General features: G+C 39.5%; 2 protein-coding genes across 5 annotated transcripts in view; both read left to right on the forward strand.

The window, feature by feature from the left end:
- The first annotated feature begins 20 nt into the window (after positions 1–20).
- Positions 21–14,647, forward strand: gtf2h2 (general transcription factor IIH, polypeptide 2). Of its 2 annotated transcripts, XM_008419292.3 has the most exons (15): positions 21–173; positions 914–974; positions 1,063–1,140; positions 1,467–1,503; positions 2,283–2,369; positions 2,448–2,498; positions 3,545–3,599; positions 5,241–5,346; positions 5,423–5,513; positions 6,111–6,306; positions 12,334–12,397; positions 12,475–12,578; positions 12,705–12,807; positions 12,887–12,926; positions 13,373–14,647. In XM_008419292.3, the coding sequence occupies exons 2-15, from the start codon at positions 919–921 to the stop codon at positions 13,481–13,483; spliced, it is 1,179 nt and encodes a 392-aa protein (XP_008417514.1). In that variant the 5' UTR covers positions 21–173; positions 914–918; the 3' UTR covers positions 13,484–14,647. The 2 variants fall into 2 exon arrangements, with proteins under 2 accessions (XP_008417514.1, XP_008417516.1); XM_008419294.3 differs by lacking the exons at positions 21–173; positions 914–974 and having other exon boundaries at positions 1,072–1,140; positions 2,321–2,369.
- A 1,007-nt stretch (positions 14,648–15,654) lies between these two features.
- Positions 15,655–22,687, forward strand: part of dhfr (dihydrofolate reductase) — a 33,611-nt gene continuing 26,578 nt past the window's right edge. For 2 of the 3 annotated variants that reach the window (XM_081611176.1, XM_008419290.3), the window contains exons 1-3: positions 15,655–15,851; positions 15,972–16,021; positions 16,186–16,291. In XM_081611176.1, the coding sequence (XP_081467302.1) occupies positions 15,760–15,851; positions 15,972–16,021; positions 16,186–16,291 (248 nt within the window). In that variant the 5' untranslated portion in view covers positions 15,655–15,759. The remainder of the gene's footprint in view (positions 15,852–15,971; positions 16,022–16,185; positions 16,292–22,687) is intronic. The other variant, XM_008419291.3, reaches the window with a different exon arrangement.

A 22,687-nucleotide genomic window follows, 5' to 3' on the forward strand; every position in this document is an offset into this window, starting at 1 on the left:
TGTTTGGTTTAACAACCAAACTACAGGGAGTTTTAAATAAAACTGTCATTAATGGGCTGTCACGGATCGTCGCTGCAGAGTGTTTCCTTCCGGAAAGAATTTTCTGGTGCACCAGCTGGTCGCTGGAGTGCTGTTAAATCTCTGGTTTCAAGACAATAATACAGAAACGTCTGGTAAGTAAAGGGAGCGAAAAGTTAATCCTCTAACTTAGCATAGGATTCATCGAGACAGCCGTTGAGTATTTAAAGACCACGAGAGCTGTGCGGTTGGTGGCAGCAGCAGCTTTGTGACCGCCTGAGAAGGGCTTTGTTGTGATGGCGGCCCTCGTTCTACTGCGTGGTTGTCACTAAAGCGGCTTCGTCTCAGCTTATTACTCGGAGTGTTTCGGACTCCGAGTAGTAATGGATGACTTTATCCACATTAATTAGGAGTTTTTCAGTCTGTCATGTAAACTACAATATTTAGTCATGGAGATTAATTTTTAGTCTCTTTCAAGCATATAATTGAATTTCAAAATACTGAAAAAAATAAACAGTAACAAATATGTAATGGTCACTAATTCAACATTTGACCACAAATCTGGTTAATCAGCAGCCACTGTTGCAAACAAATGGATTTTCAGCAGAGGCTCCAAAACTTTCCAGCCTTTGACCTAAGAAATTAAATGTTACATGGTCATGACCCCGGTTATTGATCGAGGAAGCATTTTAACAGTCAGTTAAAAAGAGGTACGATGACGACCCAATCAACAGCTATAAGCGAAATATATTTAATCTTTTCTTCAAGCTTTATTATTGTTGAGGTGTGATACCTGTACACACTCTTCATCAACTCTCAGTCGATGAAGAGATATTTTGCAGTTCCAGTTAAATAGTTTGGACTTGATCATTGTTTCATTGTGTTTGACTGGCAGACACGATGGATGAAGAGCCAGAGAGAGCCAAGCGCTGGGAAGGAGGCTATGAAAGGACATGGTAAGATGTGTAATGTGAGAATATTCTCAGGTTGGGACATGTGCTTGTATCTGATGCAGCTACATGGGATATTCCTGAATTTCTACAGGGAGGTGCTTAAGGAGGATGAGTCAGGCTCCCTTAAAGCCACAGTGGAAGAGATCCTGTACCAGTCCAAAAGAAAGAGGTGCGTTAGACAGCAATTTCAATACTATTGGAAAAGCTCATTTATTATAGGAACAATTATCAGTAAGTGATTAATGATACAGATGGATGAAAAGCCGTAATTTCGGTTAATTATTTTCCACTTACATCTGATGAACATATGACACAATTTTACATAAGTTCAATTAAAAAAAAATTAAAACAGAAACCTGGGTTTAATGAAAAATATGTTCAATACCTCCTTAAAAGTTATTTTCAAAAGGCATATTGAATGTGATGTATATCAGTCTTTAGTTGCATGTGCTTTTTCAGCCTGGTTTTTACATCCCTGCTCTACTTGCCTCATAGGGTGACACAAAGCCATGCACAAGTGAGGCTTGGGATGGTGAGTGAAGTCTGGATTTTTGCTTCTCCTCTGTGTTTCTCAGTCCTTACTGTGAAACTACAGCTGGCAGATCTCATGTGAGCTACAGCTCTTATAGATGCCATGTTCTCATAGCTAATATTGTATCTTTAGAATTAAAGCGTTGTACAGTGACAACCATCTTTGGACATTCTATAAGTTCAGCCAATGGAATTACTGTTAATGAAAATAACTAAAGTAAACTGGCCAAGGTTATTGTCAGCTAATTTTTTTAAAATTAGGGATACACATATATATAAATTATGCTGATATTGACATGCAATATTAATATTGCTGTCATGGCCAATAACTGATTTTTACTGATATTATATATATTTCCCTACCCTTTCGACACCTCAACAAAAAAAAAAGACCACACCGTTGACTACGCAACAGCTTCTCTGCTTCAGTTTAACCCCCCACAATCATGTTTTTCATCACTATCACAGTCACAGGACCAAACAAATACCACATGACCGGTCTCCTCCCTTCCTCTTCCAGCTATCAAATGGTAACAAGATAAAAACAAGTCTCACTTGTTAACATCAGTCTAGTTATTATAAAAATAGCCGCTGACACCCATGTTAGTGCTAATATATTGTGCACATCTCTTTTTGAATGAAGTCGGCATTCAGGCTCCAGCATTGCCCTGAGTGAGACCAGTGTCTGATGGGATTATCAGAAACAGCCTCACACCCATGTTGTGTTTCATAAAAATCAATTTGAAACCCAGAGGAGATTATCATTGTCTTGTGCTCTAGATGCGCCACCTATATGTTGTTATTGACTGTTCACGCAGTATGGAGGACCAGGACTTAAAACCCAACCGTCTCACCTCTACCCTGAAGGTGAGATAGAACACATATGGCACCAGTTACTGCACATGGTGATTGTCTCTAAGCCATATTCCCTTTCTTCATCTTCAGCTGATGGAGGGATTCATCGATGAATACTTTGACCAGAATCCCATCAGCCAGGTATGATATCATTAGGTTTGCGCTTAAAGAACAGAGGACACACTGGTGGTGTGTCCTCTGGTGGTGTGTCCTAGGGCACACTGGTGGTGCCCTACCACCACCAGTGTTGGTGGTGGTAGGGCATCTGGAATTTTCAGAAATAAACATTAGTTTTTGTGTCCCACCTACACTCAGAAGATGAGAGAAAAATAATCTGGAACAGAACATCAAAGTGTTTCAATTAACACTTTTAGCACCTGAGCAGATTGATTGATTGAAAAAGATTAGAGTGAATAATATTTCACCACTAATTCACCAGCTACTTTTTAGGGCTTTTGGAGAAACACTTTACCCGTCCAACAGTGTCCGCCTCTTGCACCCATGTGTTCTCATATTTTTTTGGCAGTGTGTTTTGTGTTGTTTCTGCATGATGAAGGATCTTCCAGAGAGTTTGGGTGATGATGCCATCGCTGCTGCCCTCTGGTGGTTGTTGCTGATGTAACTGTTGTTTGACGTCTCTTTTGTCTTCAGAACATTCTTGCTGTCCTCTGAACTGTGGATCAGATCCGCATATACATACCTGTAAATGACATGTTGATCTCTTGACTCAGTTATGTTGTGAGGTCAGAGGTAAATGTTTGCACTCTGCAGCCTCACTGCTCCAACACACAGGAGTGTAAGTGTAAATATTAAAAATACTTCAACTTATGTGTAGATTACATTCTTTCAATTTCAGTAACATTTAACATGCTTCTAATAAAAAGGAGTGTTTCAAATATTACTATAGAAATTTATTATAGATTATAGAAAAATCAAACAATTGCTCTGATTCTAAAACTGCGTAGTTTTAACATTGGTAGAATATGAAGGATTATGCAGCAGTATAAATTTACAGTTGATTGTCTAATTCTTTTTATTTCACTCAGTTTCAATAGTAGTGATGTGAGTAATAAATGTTTACGTGAATGTAAGCAGGAGGACAGCCATTGTTTCAGGTAAATGGGGTGGTTCTAAAGCTCCTCTGATTATGTAGCTAAGCTAATTAAATGGGTTGTGTTTAATTCCAGGTTGGCATTATCACCACCAAAAACAAAAGGGCTGAGAAGCTTACAGAACTTGCAGGTGAGGATCAAAGTTCATTAATTCTCTGCTGAACATGTATTTGTCAGCCCAATCACCAGGAATGGTTCCAACGCTCAAATCAACCATGTTTGACATGTTTTATGTAGACCAGGCCCAGTTAGGCTGTCTACTGCCAGCAAGGTTAGTCAAGGCTGCAGGTAGTCCAGATTAAGGCTGGTTAGTTAGTGTTAAAATGTCCATTTTCTGCAAGAGTTACTGAAATGCACCACACTTTAGTGGCCTCTATTGACTGTTGGGTTGGATCATAATTTACTCATATTAATAAAGAAAGTCATATTAACAGGGAAACATAAGTCATTTTATGATTTAAAAAAATATATTATTTAATCATTTTAACAGATACTCTAGGGAGACCAATGTAATCCTAAACTGTGCTAAGATAATTTGTTACTAAATAATCTGTCAACATAGCAATTAAGAAATGGAAATAATTTCCTAAGAACATCAGAGATTTAAATGACACACTTGGAAGTAATTACATAATGAAATAAACTCAGTAATTTCCATTTACATGATTTGTTGTTTTTCTTTTTCTTTCTACCAAAAATTGGATTATAAGTCTTCAGTCTGGTGCATTGACATCAACTAGCCCTTTTTTTTGAAGGACAATTTTGTTTACGGAGACTTCATAATTAACTTATTTGTTGTATATGTTGTTGTTTGCTTATTTTGGATAATTAAAACGTTTTCCAGCTCCAGTGTTAAATGTTCATCAGATATAACAGTTTATTGATCTTTGAGAATCAATAGATCTCAAAGATATTGCATTATTATGTCATTAGTATTATTTTACTTAAAAATGGTCTCAAAACAACCTTTATTGTAATGACTTCTAGGACAATTTACTGTCCAGCAAAATTTGTTATCGTGAAAGGCCTACTATAGTAATCTTCTATTTCATAACAAATAAATAACTCTGGTCTAAATATCTGAGGTTCAGATGGATCACACCTTTAATGTGACTGAAGGGACAGATGAGCAGTGCATTTTTTTAGTAAGCTTTTAATTTATCTCTGACAATGTACAGTCCCCACAGTGTATAGAGAGCAGCCTGTAACGCCAAGTCAAATATTCCTAGGAGACAATGAAGGCTGGTCACAGGAACAGCTTAGATTACAACACATATTAGCTAATTATAGAAGTACAATGCATTCAGTTTCTCAGCTAGTCATTTGTTTGATGTGGCCTGATTTTCTAATGAAACAAAGTGTTTCAGGAGCCAATAACATGTTCTGGTAAAGATGTAAATAAATTACAGATTAGCTGTTTCTCTTCTGAAGCAGCAGCGGTAGCCAGGTGAAACTTTTTCAATGAAATTGTGTTACTAAGATAGAAATATTGATTGTTCAGTTGTTCACAGTAGCTAGATAGACTGCTTCTTGTCTGGGATTCAAGTTTCCAATGAATCCAAGGCAGAAACACATTCATATTGTTCAGCTGACTATGTGTTTATTACACACCACATTGTCCTTCCAACAGATTACATGTTTTCTTAATATTGTGCATCACCAAAGAAAATAAATGGGTTGGTTGTGTGGGTTTCTCCTGCTCCCTCCGCCGGCGCTCAGTCTATGCTGTGCCGGTTAAACCTGCTGATCCTTTATTTTGTTTCTCCAACAGGAAATCCAAAGAAGCACATTGCTGCTCTGAAGAAAGCAGTTGACAGCTCATGTGTCGGAGAGCCTTCTCTGTACAACTCTCTCAGGCTGGCTATACAGACCCTCAAGTGGGTTCACCACAGATGCTGTTCCACAGAGGCTTTTTGAGTGAAACAGCAACATTTAGATTCTCTCTCTCTAAAGGCACATGCCTGGACACACCAGCAGAGAAATCCTCATCATCCTCAGCAGCCTGACCACATGTGACCCAGCTAACATCTGTGAGCTAATCAAGGTGAAGACATGTTTAATCCCAGGCTGGTAATTAGAAGAGTTATACAGATAACTCTTCTAATGTGCACAGGCACATAACTGTCTAAGCGCAACACCCTGAGGCAATCCTATGTTGATGGATTTACCCTCTGAAAGGGTATAGTCGATTCTGGTACAGTATACTGGCCAGTGAAAAAATTTCAGTTGATTGTTAGAAAAAATGATGCTAACAATATGCCTCAATTTGGGATACGTGCAGATGGGCTGAAATCCTTAAAATCAGTAAAGTCAGTGTTCATGTTATAATGTAGTTTCATTTGTCAAGAAGGCATTCATTGTTGGAAGGAAAGTGTTTTTTTTTTATGGTGATATATCTGAATATATTTCACAGTGATGGAAATGAAACCACCTTAAAAGCATATTTTGTTTGATGTGACTGTTTCTTTAAAGTAATTTAAGAATTAACTTGTGCTGAGGTTCACATACTGGTTTATCATCACTTTCTTTAGCTAAACTGTTTTATCTGAACAAAACCTTTTCGTTTTGTAATGTTCTCCGTTTCTCCAACTTGTTGTTTGGCAGCAAGGAGCACGAATTGCATGTTTTCCTTTGCTTTCAGACTCTGAAGTCTCTTAAGGTGCGAGTGTCAGTAATTGGGCTCTCAGCAGAAGTCCGAGTGTGCACGGTTCTGACCAGAGAGACGGGTGGATCCTACCATGTTATCCTAGATGAGAGTCACTTCAAAGAGCTGCTCATGCATCATGTCAAACCTCCGCCAGCAAGCTTCTCATCGGAAAGCTCTTTAATACGAATGGGTCAGTACTAAAATGCTTGACATTCATATTCTCTAAGTTAACCAGAATTGCAACATATTTTGCTGCCGGCATGATAAAAGTTGAGTTTCCTCTCCTGAAAGAGATGTTTGGTTTCTTGAAATGCTGCCGTTTCCTTCAGGTTATGTCACAGATTAAAAGTATTCTGGCATTGGATAGGGAATCAGGGTTTCCCCCAGAAAACTTACCAAGCCTGGAGTTTGGGGCGCTGAGGCGGTCCACTGGGGTTTTATGTTAAAAGCCGTTAAGTTGACAAGAAATGCAAAAATATTACTGGTTAGCTAACTATATGTTACAGGAAGACATAGCCAGTGACAAGCTATTTATACCCACAACTATAGAATCTTAAGAACAACAAATAAAAAAAAAATACAAGTGAATATCAATCATTTGCACTTCTGTTTAATCCAAATTAAGTCAGCAGCTCTGTAAGACCCCCCCCCCCCCCAGGCCTTCAGGGGCCCCGTAAACACTAATATTTTAACACAGAACACAGATGTACAAATGTAACATTTATTTATTGAGAATATCAATGCTACTAAATTTTATTTAATGGTTTCAGCATACATAAATTAAAAGATTTTAAATTGATTAGCAAACACTGACTAGTGTTATGACCAGTTAGGTAACATTAAATTTAAGATTTTAAGTAGCTGGCAAGTTTACTTTGTTAAAGGTCAAAGAACAATATTCATAGTTGGATTGTTTTGTTACCACAGCCACAATCTGACGCTGTGAGTTTAATCTTTGAGATTGAGCTGTTTGTTCACAAATGTTTCCTAATAAGCTACAATTATTGCTTATTGCATTTTAGGTAGGCAAATTTAACTACTCCCCTCTCCCAGAATGTACTAAATCCATATTGATATGCTGTTAGTGGTGCTGATGTTCTTAACAGCTAGAGGGGCCCCTAAGTCAATTTCTGCTCAAGGCCTAATACAGCTTTATACCGGCCCTGTATGATGAGTTAAATCCACACAGACGTGCACAACAAATGGGAGATTTAATGCTACTAATTTGGCTTTAGTAGCTCTTCCATTTTGTGTCTGTTAGGTTTTTAATAAGTACCACAGAGACTAGAGATGTGCCGATCAGATTTTTTCCTGCCGATACCGATCACCCATGAGGGCCAATCACCGATACCGATCACATAATTATTTATTTTTTTTATCATAAACACTACCGGTTACATTATGTGGAAAAAGGAACCATGAATTCACCTTAATTTAGACAAAAACTTGTTTTTAATAACTTTTTCCAAGAAGAAAACTAAACAAAACAGGCATTGTGCAAATTGTACTGCTATAGGTAATACTATCTTTAACAGACTGATAACATATGGAGGCTCTGAAGAGGCTAAATAATGCAAAAAGTCAAAATAAAACCTCTCAACATTACCAAAAAAATTCAAGTATAAAACTTAACATTCAAAGGCAAATATAGGATCCATTACAATAAACAATCCAGAGTTACTGAATGAAAACTTCCCGATAGCATGGCGGCTAGCTGATTACTGCTAGTTCTGATTGGCTGTTTCTGACTGAGCGGAGTAATTATGCAGAGCAGGGAGGAGATCGATTATTTTTTTAGAGATTATCTGTCTCATGTTAGGACAGCGAAAGTTTTAATACGTATGTAAAATGTATTTTTTTAAGTTAGATGCTGCAGCTTTAAGCAGAGGTTTGGTGTGAGAGTCACTACCAGGTGGAGCAGAAGCGGCGCTCCGTCTGTGAAATATTACTACCTGTAGCGTAGCAGCGGTTCAACAGCGAGAGCAGAACCAGCGTCTTACATCGCAGCTCGAAGACTTAAATAATTTTGCGTGTTATTTGTTTAGCTTTCTGACCGTCATGCTAATCCGGGTGAGTGTTTGTAGCTGTGCTCTGCTTTACCTGCTATCTGATCCTCCATATGTCTTTTTTACTGCAATGAGCCTCGATGTAGCCAAACTACATCAAGTATGGCATTGTTTTTATGTCGTATTGGCTTCGTTGTGTTGATGCATTTTGACGTGCTTCAATTTTCCACCGCAACACACAAACGTCCCCATTCACTCAGTGCGTTATAGTTCCACATAGCTTAGGATTTGTTGCTGCACGTTTGCGCAGTGTGAAGGAAAGAGGAGACCAGCTGCACAGGCAGGCTGAGAAATGAGATGCAGGTGATCGGTATCGGCAACAAGAGCCAATGATCGCCAATCACCGATCATGCACTTTTTCACAAAAATCGGCCCGATTATGATCGGTGACCGATTGATCAGCACACAAAGGTGTGAAAAACTTGTTCCATAAAGATTCGGTAACCAAAACAGTCGCTGTTAAAGAACAGCGACTGTTTTGGTTACCGAATCTTTATGGAACAAGTTTTTCAGATCTGCGCGGCCAAGCGCATTAACTCTAAGTGTTCAGAGTTGATATGTTTGCTGTATCGTGTAACTGGAAAATGTAATACTAAAATAATATAAAATAAAACCAGCGTGATGTGTGACTATGAGGCGAGCACGTAAGTTCTTCCCATGGAGCTTCAGCATTTGGCCGGTGCGTTAGCTTAACCCCAGACACAGAGCCATGAGCTGGGTAGCGTGTTGAGATGTTAAAGCTGCACATAATTCTTTGTTCACAGGCAGAAATCATTCTCATTGCTCGCTCAACATGCACCTCTGAAAGCGCGACTACAGGTTATACCTGCAGTTCAAATCACAATCCCTCACTTTGGGTTGATGTAAATGTTCATACAGGTGAGCTTGTGTCCAGTTTGAGTGAACGGTTTCGCGCTGAGGTAAACTTCAGTGATCAAGCAGCGACAAAGCGCGAGGCAACATGCAGGGCACCAATGGTGTGATTGGTCCATGCTCCGGCTTTGTGGGATGTTAAATTCATCAACTATAAATCAGTTTTTAAGAAATAACTCTGTTCTGTTAGTGAAATGCTCAGCGCAACAGAGACGCTTGTAGTCTGGCTTATTTAAAAAATATATATACATATATATATACACACACACAAGTAATTCTTAGCCTGGTAGGGGGGGCAAGTAAAGCTACGGTCACATTGAGACCAGGGGGCCCTGTAATGGTTGTAGGGGGTATTGTGTCTTACCTGCTGTTTGACATGTCAGCCACTGAATGGTGGTTGCTGTTTCGCCCCTCAGGAAAAATTTGGTTATTGGAGCTCAGCTGTGATACAGAAAAACAAATTCAAAAATACTTTATTAATCCCAAAGGGAAATTTAATTAAATGTTGTAACTCATTTATTCTTCAAGATGCATGTAGCATATCTGTGTAAACAATATACTATATTTCTAAATAAAAAAATGGATCATGACCAACAAGGTCAATGGACTAGTTCTCAGAAGTCTAGATACGACTCAGGAAGGAGTAGACGGATTAGAAGTTGCAGATGTGAGTGCCTTGTATTCACAGTGATTAATTATTTACATTACAATAAGAAAGGGGGAAAAAAACATTAAAATGGCCATATTAATTTAAAGGAAATAATACACAAAGAAACCAATATTAAATTAACAAATCAAAAGAAAACAAATCAGTTCCACAGTTCCAGCAACAAGCCACACTATTCAGTTCATACACCCCCCTGAACTGGGGCGGTTCAACAGGATCGGGTGAGTTGTTTAGAGGGCTTGTTGCAGTTCATATACTGACAAAAGTCAGATCAGAGGGGGAACAGTTTTGTTCATGGGCTGCAGGAAGTTTCCCCCCAGCCTGGTGGGGAAACCAAATCTTAACACCTCAGGTGAAATATCCTTTTAGGCTCTTGAACCTGATTCTTCAGCTCGCCATCGAACCTGGCCTGTACAATAAAGCAGGACCAGTCTCAAATATATCATCAAAACATTTCAGTGTGCACACACAAAAAAAAAACGATCGGCACTCATTGCAATATGAATAATCCTAATGATCGTTTTGCTAATCAATGAATTTCCAAATATGTTTCTAAATAAATCTTATTCATAAAAAAGTCAATAAACATGCTCCATACAAAAACAAACAATGTAAAAAAACATCAAGCTAGGCAAATACTTTAATAAATATTTAAGGCATCTCATTGTTCTCCAATTTGTTTGCTCAGAGTCGCAATATAGCATCTGGATTGATAACGCCAAGTCTTCATAAAATGACTCACCAATTCCGCAGTTCATAAGGCATACAATCAGTTTTGTTTCCCTTATCCCTCAGCTCACAACCAGAGACTCCTAAAGTTGGTACAATTTTATCAGCATCATACAAGATTAAAGAAAAACAGAATGTTACGCTCAACCAACCTGCCGCTCTGCTCTCCCAAACTCGTTCTAATCCTCCATGCTTTTCACTCCAGCTAATATACCCAGCAAATTAGCTACGGTGGTACATGTGACCCAGACGCTCAGCAATGATTGGCTGCTTAGTAAATCTCGCGAGAATTGCAGTAATATAATCAAACTAGATTTTGGAGGGCAATAGTAGCGAACCAGAAAATGGAACTCAACATTTCACTTGGGTTACATGCAGATTGTGATGGCTGTTGACAGGAAAGATCTCCTGCAGCGGTCTGTATGAGTAAATCTGAAGAAGCCTCTGACTGAAGATACTCTGCTTTCCCAAGACAGTGTCACGAAGAGGATGGTCAGAGTTGTCCTTAATTTTCTTGATCCTATCAAGAATCCTTCTTTGCATCATCATCTCACATGGTTCCACAGTCGTCCCCAGAACAGATCCAGCCTTCTTGCTCAGGCTGTTGAGCCGTTTTAGGTCCCTGGTTCTGATGCTGCTGCCCCAACAGATGACAGCAGAAGAGATGACACTCAACAACAGACTTGTTGATCTGCAACATCTTGATGTAAACCTTGAAGGATCTGAGCTTCCCCAAAAAGTACAGTCTGCTCTGTTCCTTCTTATTGACCAAGGATGTCAAACTCCAGTCCTCAAGGTCCGCTGTCCTGGAGTTTTTAGATGTACAGGTACAAAACACTGGAATGAAATGGCTTAATTACCTCATTCTTGTGTAGAATCCTTGCTAATGAGCTAATTATTCTATTCAGGTGTGGTGCAGCAGAGACGCATCTAAAAGTTGCAGGACAATGGCCCTCCAGGGCTGGAGTTTGAGACCTGTGTTATAGACGCTTCACTGCTGCATCTCCTGTCCAGCCTGTTGTCAAGGCAAACACTGACTTGACTAGCGTTATGACCAGTTGGGCATTAAATGCATGTGGTTTTAGTTATTAAAATAGTGTTACTGTGTAAAGGGTTAGGGGTTAGGGTTAGGTGCAGGGGTGCCCAAAGTCAGTCCTGGAGGGCCGGCATCCTGCATGTTTTAGTTCTCTCCCTGGTTTAGTGCACCTGCATCAAATGATGGCTCATTAGAGGCCTAAGAGGAACACTGACTTGCAGAGGAGGTTGTTACTACCACTAGCTAGTAACAACCACTAGGTAGTAACAACCTAGTCGGCCCTCGAGGACCGACTTTGGACACCACTGTATTAGTGGAATGTTGCTCACTCCAGGTCAGTGGGTCGACATTATGGGGAATACTGCTAACTGGACAGATGTCCAGAACAGAGTCATTGACACCCTTCACAAGGAGAGGAAGACACTAAACATCATTGTTGAAGAACCTGGCTGTTCAGAGAGTTCTGTATCCAAGCATTAATATGCTATACATAAAATTGAGCGGAAGGAAGAGGTATAGTAGAAAAAGATGCACAAACGGGGAGAACTGCAGCCTTGAAAGGATTGCCAAGCTAAATCCATTCCAGAAAAGCATGACAGACCAGGCCTGAACCAGACAACGGCAGAGGCATCTTCCTGGACTGTTGAGTCCTGTTTTTGCATTAAAGTAAATTCAGCATTTCATTTGAAAATCAAGTTCCCAGGGCCCTTGAAATGCACATGGTTCTAATGATTAAAGTGGCATTAAAAAGATGTACTTCGTATCCAGGCAGTCTAGCTAGAGTCAGCTCCTCTGTCTGTGCTTCATTTGGACTGTTGATACTAACAGGAACCCGTGTTTGCTTAGGTTTTCCTCAGCACACTGTAACCTCTCTGAGTGATCAAGATGTCAAACCGTCGTTCAGCATGTCGTAAGTACAGAAAAAATAAAACTCCACCATTTTAACATCTGGTTCCCACAATGAGTTGTGTGTGTTCGTGTTCCTAGTCATCTGGACAGTGGTGGTGGCCCGGCTCTGACTCTAGGAGGATACTTCTGTCCGCAGTGCCAAGCAAAATACACAGAGCTTCCTGTGGAGTGTAAAGTCTGTGGTATGTGTGATGCAGACATTCATTGTGTATGGAGTGTTTTATGAAGCTGATGCTCATTTTTCTCTTTTAATGTCTTTAAGCTAACATAACTTTAGCTGTGTGCGTATGTGGGCGTTTTCCTCTCAGGTTTGACGCTGGTGTCTGCTCCACATCTGGCCAGATCCTTTCATCATCTGTTTCCCCTCCAAGCATTTATTGAGAGTCCAGCTGATAATTATCAGCAGAATAAGTAACGCTTATTAATTTACCTGTGTCATTATTGCCATGTAACTCACTCCTGTGTGGCCTTAAGTGTCATTTTCTTTCAGGTTCTGTCAGGCTTGTCAAGGGCAGCTGAAAGATAAAAATGTAAGTAGAATTCCAGAAAACTGGTTTCTCTTTAGATCTTCAATGAAGAAGAACACTGGCTCTATTTCTTCCTGGAAATCATTACATAAATGAGAATGTTTGGTTTGTATAAAAAACTGTAGCATATGTTTATCAACAGTAAAGCAGCTGTGTGTTTGTAAAAGTGTTAAGTGTTGAGTTCCAGACACTGATATTTCTTTGGAATTTATAATCTTTAGAATGAGTTTTCTCTCCATTACATACAACCATTGTACTAAAACCTTTACAGTCAATTGAGCTTAAAACATACACAAATGGTGTTTCTAGGTAACGCAGAATGAACTAATTTAATTAAAACTGGGGAATGATTTGCTCTCACATTCCAGCCCAGGTATGTTTGCTACTGACCAATCATTCCTCAACATCTGGAATGTTTCTCTCTTCTCCCTCTCTCTGCTGGCTTCCAGGTCCTCGCCTGTCCTTTGTGTTGCAGTGTGTTCTGTGGGGAGTGTGATCTCTTCATCCATGAATCACTGCACTGCTGTCCCTGCTGCATTCACAATCGGACTGCTACATGAGGCCCAAACAGAGGCGGTCCTAGCCAGTTTGGTGCTCAGGGCATAGCACTCTACAAGGGGGAGTGAGGTGGATTGGGTGTTTTGACAATCAGATACTCTGGGTGAGAGCTGTGGGAGGGAGGCAGGAGGGGGAATATAAACAATGAGAGGGGCTGGGGGTGCTCATGCCACTCCACAAGATAACACCCTGGACTGTTGCCCATTTTGCCCATATCAGAAACCGCCACTGGGCCCAAAGAATCGGTCTTCCTCATCACCTCTGATTCCTCATGTCTGTCCTGTCAGTGATCACTCTGTCTGAAGAATTGGGCCAATTTTGTTTTTGGGTTGCATGGAGATCATCCAACTAACAATGCTTGGAATGTTTTGTTTTGAAGAGTAAAATGTTGTGTTTTTCATTCATCTTTCCCTTTCATCAAAACATTAAGGATAAAACTGCTGTTTGTAAATAAGAAAAACTGGTTTGAAGCGCAAAATGCCTGACGTGGGTTTTTACATCATCTGTATCCAGATTTGAAGTATATAGTTTGGATAAGTTCAGTCAAACAGTTCTTTGCACTTACTCAAATGCACTTATTCATGACTTTGACTCATTCATGTGTTTCTTGGTTGAGTTTCCAAACTGCATGTTTTACCTGTACCGATGTTATTTTACTATTTCTCCACAACATTGACTCCACTGCTTCTCTGCTTCAATTAAACTTCCCACAATCCTATTGCATCACAGTCACATGACCAAACAAAGACCACATGACCAGCCCCCTCACTTCCCCTCTAAAAACAAACGGCAACAAAAAAATAAATATTAGAGTTTAAAATCAGCCCAGTTTTATTTATTGGACTGATACCAATATTCTAAAAATGTACCAGTCGATGCCAATGTTAGTACCGCTATATCATCATAGTCTTTTTTCTTGCAGTTTACTATTAAATATTAGAAAACTGTCACTTCTAGGGTTTAATGTAGAAATGATAAAATCAGGTGACATTTAATTTCCCTTTGGAGTCAAAGTATTTTTGAATTTCTGTGAAGAATGTTCTTTTTTTTTTATTAATCTCCTGTAATATTAACATTTTGCGAGACACGAAGTAAAGGCTGTACTTCACTCTGTGTAATAAATTTGCATAAAGATTTTACTGACATGAGTGACAAAAAACATTGAACTTTGTGACATTATCTTTTTTTTTTATTGAGCTACCATCCTGCATCTTTCAGATGCACCCTGCTCCAACACACCTGAATCAAGCTCTCTAGGACTGGACTTGAACACCCCTGCTGTAGATGGATGTCATTAGGTTTAAATTCCAATGTTATCCGCATACAACTATCAGCCAGTCTGTATTGACATTATGGTCCTTGGGGAGAAAGGTGTGGTTTTGTGAAAACGAATGGTTCACAAAACCACCTTTCCCCCAAAGACGATGTCCATCTACATCTTCTCTCCTTTTATAGCTCCTCTCCATAGAAGCTACATTTTGTGTGGCATTCTGTTTGACTAGGATTCCTTCCTTGAGGAGGACATCAGCTGAGATAATGCTGCAACCAATTAAGTTTGTCATGACCGATGGCTGCTTGTATTGAGTCGGTTTCTGGTTCTGCTGGAGGTTTCTTCCTGTTAAAGGGGAGTTTTTCCTCCCCCCCTTTTTCTACATTCATGCCCTGTAAGAGAGTTTGCTGTAATGTCAATAACACAATGCAAGCAGTTGTCACCACAGGAGGAATTAATTCTGTAAGTCAATGACCCGATGCAATCTGCGGGGTTTTCTTGGATACAAACTTTTTAAACCACTTGTGCCTTGAGACAATACTTCTTGTAAATTGGCACCTTGATTAGTGTTCAGCTCAGGCAAACAGTTCATGATACTTGTGATCATGATTTGGTAGAGATCAGCTTCTCTCTCTCATGTTTTCACTTGGTTTCTTCTCTCCTTTCTCTTCCAGTCTTTTGCTCGAGTTTCGAGTTACTGCCACGTGTGGCACTTGTAGAAGTGACTTCTGACCCACTTCCTATCCTCACTTTGTCATATGCCTTTGTCATAACCTTGTAAAAATAGAATTTTGTCAATATCTGGAAAACTAGAAAATGTCTTTTTTTAAGATCTTGATTTAAGGGTACTTGATTTAAATTCAATCAATACCACCTATGTACACAGGGGGCAGTATATAAAATATACGGAAATAGTTATCCAGAAGACTAGATCGTAATTTCCGGTTATGTTGTGTTGGCGGGAAACGCTGGCTGTCCAGTTCTGAGAAGAGACAGACTACATTCTCCATGTCGCGGGTCCTGAACGGGATTGTGGCGGTGTGCCCCAACCTGGGCATTGGGAAGGACGGGAAGCTGCCCTGGCATCCTATTCGACTCAGGTCAGTTACCATGGCAGTTGCTCAGGAAGGAATGAAGCTGTCAAAGTGCTGAACACCTTCGTTGATTCATTCAAATTCCCTTTGGGATCAATAAAGTAATTTTAATTTTCAAATTTTCAGCAACGAATTCGCTCATTTCCGAAAGATGACAGCCACACCGTCAGTAGCAGGTAACTTCATCCTCCTTAGATGACAGAAACATAAACTTGGGTTATGGAGGAGCTGCTGATTTAATTGTTGCTTTTTAAATAATCAATTTCTTTCTCTGTGTGATGGGCACACAGAGAAATTGTTAAACAGTTGGATTAATAAGCGACTGAAACTGCTCCTGTAGGCAGGAAGAATGTGGTAATCATGGGCAGGAAGACCTGGTTCTCCATCCCAGAGAAGAACAGGCCACTGAACGGCAGGATCAACATCGTCCTCAGCAGGAAGTACAAGTATGACGCACACAAACACAGAATGCACGTGACCCACCGTTCAGGAAGTCCTCGTCAGCATTTGTTTCAGTTTTCTATATGTAGTTTATATTTCACTCGGCTGTTTTGAATACAAAATATTTTTTAAAATACGTAAGTTTTATTCAGTCAGACACATTCCTGGTACAAAAATAAATATACGAAGAATGTTAAATTTTAGTATACTTAAGCATACTTTAAGTCAGACTAATGAGTATACTTAAGGTTCACTTAGAATTAGTTAACTTAAAGTGTGACATTGTGGAGCAACTAATTTTGTGCTTGGTGTATTTTAATAGTATTTAAATTGTATTAAAGCACAATTTAAGTGTACTTTAACTACTTATCTCTCCTTCGCTATTTTTTTCTTAGTTAAAACTTATTTCTCACCTTGTTATCCAGATAATTTATAGCAAAATACTGCAGCACTTTTTATATGAACTTACATTTAAGTCTAGCAGAGAAATGGGGCCAGTTCCGACATCAAGCTGCAAGGGGACTGAAAATAAAACAATAGGTACACTTTAGAGGAAATGTGAAAAATGTTTTAACTTTTAACAAAAACGATAAAAGATTAAGGCACCTAAAAAGGCATACTTTAAAAATCTTTGATTTTTAACTCAAACTACACACTGAGATGTAATTTAAAATATACTGGAGTTAATAATTCAAAGTAAGCGTTAAGTGAATTAGAAAAAAAATTCTATCGACAATCGACAGTTTGCATTTTCACTGTCTCACAACTCACGGGAGTCGAAATCTGTCGATTGCGGAATCCTTGGAGGGGGGAGTGGCTTAATGGGAGGTGTTAACGACTCTACTTAGCATACGAATAGTCTAGCATATGCAAAGGCGCTTCAGCAGACCCACGTGGATTCTCAGTCATTGGATGAAAACCAATGACATCACAGTTCATCATTGACATGTGATTGGTTGGTTGATGTGTGCCCATTGGATAGCACTTATGACTTTATAAATAAACCCCTCATTAATATTTTTTATGCTGTATTTTTAAAAAATCTATATAAAAACAAATGCTCTATTAAAATATATTTATTTGATATTGCTTATATGCAACATGTTCATACATGAAAAACATATAAGAGGCACAGAAGTTTTTCTTTATTTCATAAATTTTTTTTTACTGTTTGCACACAAAATAAGACATAAATGCTTCTCCATTTCTGGACCATCTGGCAGTGTTTTTTTGTCCAAACATGATCCAACATTATGTTGCATTCAGGACAGGCCCAGCGTTTCTCCTGTAGCGTAGTCCTAATGTCACTGAGCTCCTGATTGGGGGAACTTGGGGTCTCAACCCCAAGTTCCCCACCTCCATTCCCCAGGATGGAGGTGGTGTCAGTCCATCCTGACACCACCTCATAGCTGCCATCCTCCCAGAATGCCTCCTCCTCTGCTGCCAGAACTCTCTGCCCTCCTCCATCAGCTGATAACACAGAACAGACAATCATTATGAGCTACATGAATCTTTTTAGTCATTATGAAACTACAGTGAAATTGTTTGGCAACTTCCAGCTTAGTATGCACACATAAGACATTAAAACTAAAAAACAAAACACATTATATTAAGACATTCTTACAGAAAATAAAAACCTTCTGGATGACTGGCAGTAGGTCCTGGATGCAGCTGGAAAACATTTTTGTGCATTGTCAATACATACAGTCATATGAAAAAGTTTGGGCACCCCTATTAATCTTAATCATTTTTATTTCTAAATATTTGGGTGATTGCAACAGCTATTTCAGTTTGATACAACCAATAACTTATGGACACAGTAATATTTCAGTATTGAAATTAGGTTTATTGGACTAAAAAAAAAAGTGCAGTATGCATTAACATAAAATATGACAGGTGCAAAAGTATGGGCACCTCAACAGAAAAGGAACATTAATATTTAGTAGATCCTCCTTTTGCAAAAATAACAGCCTCTAGTCGCTTCCTGTAGCTTTTAATGAGATCCTGGATGAAGGTATTTTTGACCATTCCTCTTTACGAAACAATTCCACTTCAGTTAAGTTTGATTGTCGCCGAGCATGGACAGCCCACTTCAAATCATCCCACAGATGTTCAATGACATTCAGGTCTGCGGACTGGATGGCCATTCCAGAATATTGTAATTGTTCCTCTGGATGAATGCCTGAGTAGATTTGGAGAGGTGTTTTGGATCATTGTCTTGCTGAAATATCCATCCCCAGCGTAACTTCAACTTTGTAACTGATTCTTGAACATTATTCTCAAGAATCTGTTGATATTGAGTGGAATCCATGCGACCTTCAACTTTAACAAGATTCCCAGTGCCGGCATTGGCCACACAGCCCCACAGCATGATGGAACCTCCACCAAATTTTACAGTGGGTAGCAAGTGTTTTTCTTGGAAAGCTGTGTTTTTTTTTTTGCCATACATAACGGCTTTTTTTTATGACCAAACAACTCAATCTTTATTTCATCAGTCCACAGGACCTTATTCCAAAATGAAGCTGGCTCGTCTAAATGTGCTTTTGCTCATCTCAAACGGCTGTTTGTGGCGTGCTTGCAGAAACAGCTTTTTTCGCATCACTCTCCCATACAGCTTCTCCTTGTGCAAAGTGCGCTGAATTGTTGAACGATGCACAGAGACACCATCTGCAGCAAGATGATGCTGCAGGTCTTTGGAGGTGGTCTGTGGGTTGTCCTCAGCGGTTCTCACCATTCTTCTTCTCTGCCTCTCTGATATTTTTCTTGGCCTGCCACTTCTGGGCTTAACAAGAACTGTCCCAGTGGTCTTCCATTTCCTTATGTAGACGCTGCCATTTGTAAAGGGCTGGAAATGTCGAGTGCTCACCAGAGCGACCTGTGGCCTTTTATTAGAAAACGGTGTCACCTGCGCAAAGCTCCGCCCACAACAGGAAGTTAGCATTAAAACAATATTCAACACCCCCACTTGTTTTTATGTTGACAAAATACATCTCATTCACATACCAAAAAGAAAACATACAAATTTATCCATTCTCATTTTAGTTACAGACTTTGTGAAAATATCAGCAACCATTTCTGTTGTTGGACAGTAACAAAGGGTTATTTTTCCATCAGTAAGAGCTGATCGAATAAAGTGATAACGAATATCTATATGCTTGCATCTTTGGCGGTAGACGGGGCTTTTAGAAAGTTCAATTGCACCTTGGTTGTCTTCAAAAATGGTCACGGGTGTATATTCATGTCTAGAGTCCATTCCATTCATTAGATTGACCAGGTAAATGCTTTCCTGTGTAGCAGCAGCCAAAGCAACATATTCAGCTTCACATGTAGATAAAGAAACTGTGGACTGCTTTTTAGACTTCCAGGAAACAGTAGGTCCAGTTTCTGATAAACAAAAACAGTAACCAGTCATACTTCTTCTGTCCTTCTCGTCTCCCGCCCAGTCTGCATCACAGTATGCCACAAGTTTTAGATCATTTTTCTTGAAACATAATTCCTGATCTACTGTACATTTCAAATATCTCAATACATGCTTTGCTGCAACCCAATGTTGTTCTTTTGGTTCAGACAAGTATTGTGACAACTTACTGACAACAAAACTCAAGTCAGGTCTGGTGCTCATCATCACATAGATCAAACTCCCCACGACTTCACGATACTTTTTATGATCAGCAGGTCGACCTTCACTGTCCAACTTCATTTTATTTTCGCATGGGGTTGATCTTGGTTTGCAGTTAGTCATGTCAAACCTTTTCAAGATTTTCATGATGTATCTTTTCTGGTTCATTTTCACTTGACCATGTTTCTGAGTGAAATCAATACCTAGAAAATGTTTAAGTCTTCCAAGATCTTTAATTTTAAATTTAACAGCTAACATTTTCTTTACACTTTGAAGTATTTGATCATTACTAGCTGCAAGAATAAGATCATCAACCCAAATAATCAAGATCACCCTCTCATTTTCATTTTCTTTGCTGTAAACACAATAGTCAGCAGGATTCTGCACAAAGTCATTTTCAATAAGGAAATCATGTAACATTTTATTCCAATTTCGTCCTGACTGTTTCAGACCATAAAGTGACTTATTAAGTTTACAGACTAGTTTCTCCCCTGTTTCTGTTTCCACCTCAAATCCTTCAGGTTGTTCTAAAAAGATCTCACAATCAATAGGAGCATGTAAATATGCCGTTTTGACATCCATTTGTTGTAAATCCAAATCATATTGAGCAGCAAGTTGCATTAGAACACGCACAGATGTCATATCAGCTGTAGGAGAAAAAGTCTCCTGGTAGTCAATACCAGCAACCTGATTATAGCCTTTTGCTACATATCTAGCCTTATAAAGTGTCTCTACAGGATTTTCTTTAACAGTAAATACCCATCTACCCCCCACTGCTTGTTTACCCTGAGGTAATGAAGTTAGGGTGTAAGTATCATTCTCTTTTAAAGAATCCATTTCATCCTTCATAGCTTTAGCCCATAGTTCTGATTGTGGTGAGCTCATAGCTTCTTCCACCGTCTTAGGCACATCACATGCAATCCTATAGCAATAATCAATGTTAACATCTGCATAATCATCCTCACATTTCATTTCATAATCTTGATCTGTGTAGTACTTTGGAGATTTTCTCTCTCTCTTAGGATAACGTGCACCAAGGTTACCTCCACTTTGATCTTCATCTATGTCACTAGTCTCAGTTTTAATGTCATGTGTGACAGTTGTTTGCAACTCAGGTTTTGATTGCTCACTTTCAACTTTCTTTCTGAGTGAGATATTCTCATTTATGTCATCAGTTTGAGTGTCACATTCATTGGTACTTTTTGTTATAAACTTTACCAGTCTATTCTTAAGTACTTTACCTGTGTCAGGATAAAACACAAGATATGCAGGACTATTCTTGTCGTAGCCAACAAAAATTCCCTTTTCACAACGTGCATCCAACTTTTTCTTGTTGTATTTGTATGCATAACATTCAGACCCAAAAGTTCTCATTTTAGAAAGGTCGGGTTTTTTTCCAGTTAACATGTAGTATGGAGTCTGCTCAGTACGTTTGTTGTAGCATCTGTTACGGATAATAGCAGCTGTCTGAACTGCGTATGTCCATAAATATTTAGGCAGATTGCTCTCAATCAACATGCATCTTGCCATTTCAAAAACAGTTCTCCATGTTCTTTCAGCTGTCCCATTCTGATGAGGAGAATTAGGGGCCGAGGTTTCATGTCTAATGGCATTTTGACTGAGCAAGGACTGGAACTCACTAGATAAAAATTCAGTTCCATTATCAGATCTTATACATTTGATTTTCCCATAAGGTGCCACATCTGCAATAAACTTCTCTGTTCCTTTAACAGTGTCACTCTTAGCTTTCAGGAAGTAAGTAAAAATAGCACCTGAATAGTCATCTGTAAAAGCTAGTGTATATCTAAACCCATCTTTAGCAGCTGGCTCTATTGGTCCAGCCAGATCTGCATGTACTAGATCCAATGCACCTTTAGCTTTTCCATCAGGTTCTCTATTTCTGGTCTGAGTAAACTTGCCCTTTATGCACACTTCACAGTTTAGATGAGGCTTTTCAGTTTTACCCTTAATTTTCATTCCATCTGCAACACTCTCCAACTTTGATACATCTTCATAATTACAGTGACCCAATATTTCATGCCACGTTTGGATGTCATAACATGCATTGCATTCATCTACCTCATCTGAAAGAGTACTTAAATAGAACAGTCTGTCATGAACATCAATATCAAAAGCCGTACCATTTTTATGGATGAGCCGGTTCTGTCCATCCTTGAAGATGACTGTCGCTCCTTGGGCAGTTGCGGCTTTAACTGAAAAGATGTCCTGGGAAAATGATGGGACGTACAAGGTGTCCCTCAACATCAATTCCACAATCCGTCCATTACCGTCTCTCACACGAACTCTGGCGGTGCCTTTCTTCAGCGCGATGCCACTGGCCCTCACGCCATCAGCCAACTCCAACACATGGCTCTGAGGCTTAAACGTTGAGTCGAAATCCTGAAACTTTGCCGCGTCCGTCACAATGTGCTTTGTTGCACCGGAGTCAATCATGAGGCCCTTCATCTCCGTGCCATTAATCTGGGAGTCCTCGATCTGCTTCACCTTGAAAGCGAACGTGTGGTCCTCCTCATCCATCACTTGCTTCACCTTGTTTCGCCTTTTTCGCCGACAGTTTGCGTCTTTATGCGTGGCGCTCTTGCAGAAACTACACCACTGTCTCGACTCTCTGCGCTCGCCGTTTGAAGGACAATCCAGGGCTTTGTGTCCTCTCTGGCCGCAGGTGTAACAGGTGAGTTTCATGCTCCAATCATCTCTTCCTTTAACTTTCATCACGCAGTCTTCCACGGAGTCCTCAACACACAACTTCTCGGTGCCCTCA

The sequence above is a fragment of the Poecilia reticulata genome, chromosome 9 (assembly GCF_904066995.2).
Source record: "Poecilia reticulata chromosome 9, P_reticulata-male-v2, whole genome shotgun sequence".
Taxonomy (NCBI): domain Eukaryota; kingdom Metazoa; phylum Chordata; class Actinopteri; order Cyprinodontiformes; family Poeciliidae; genus Poecilia; species Poecilia reticulata.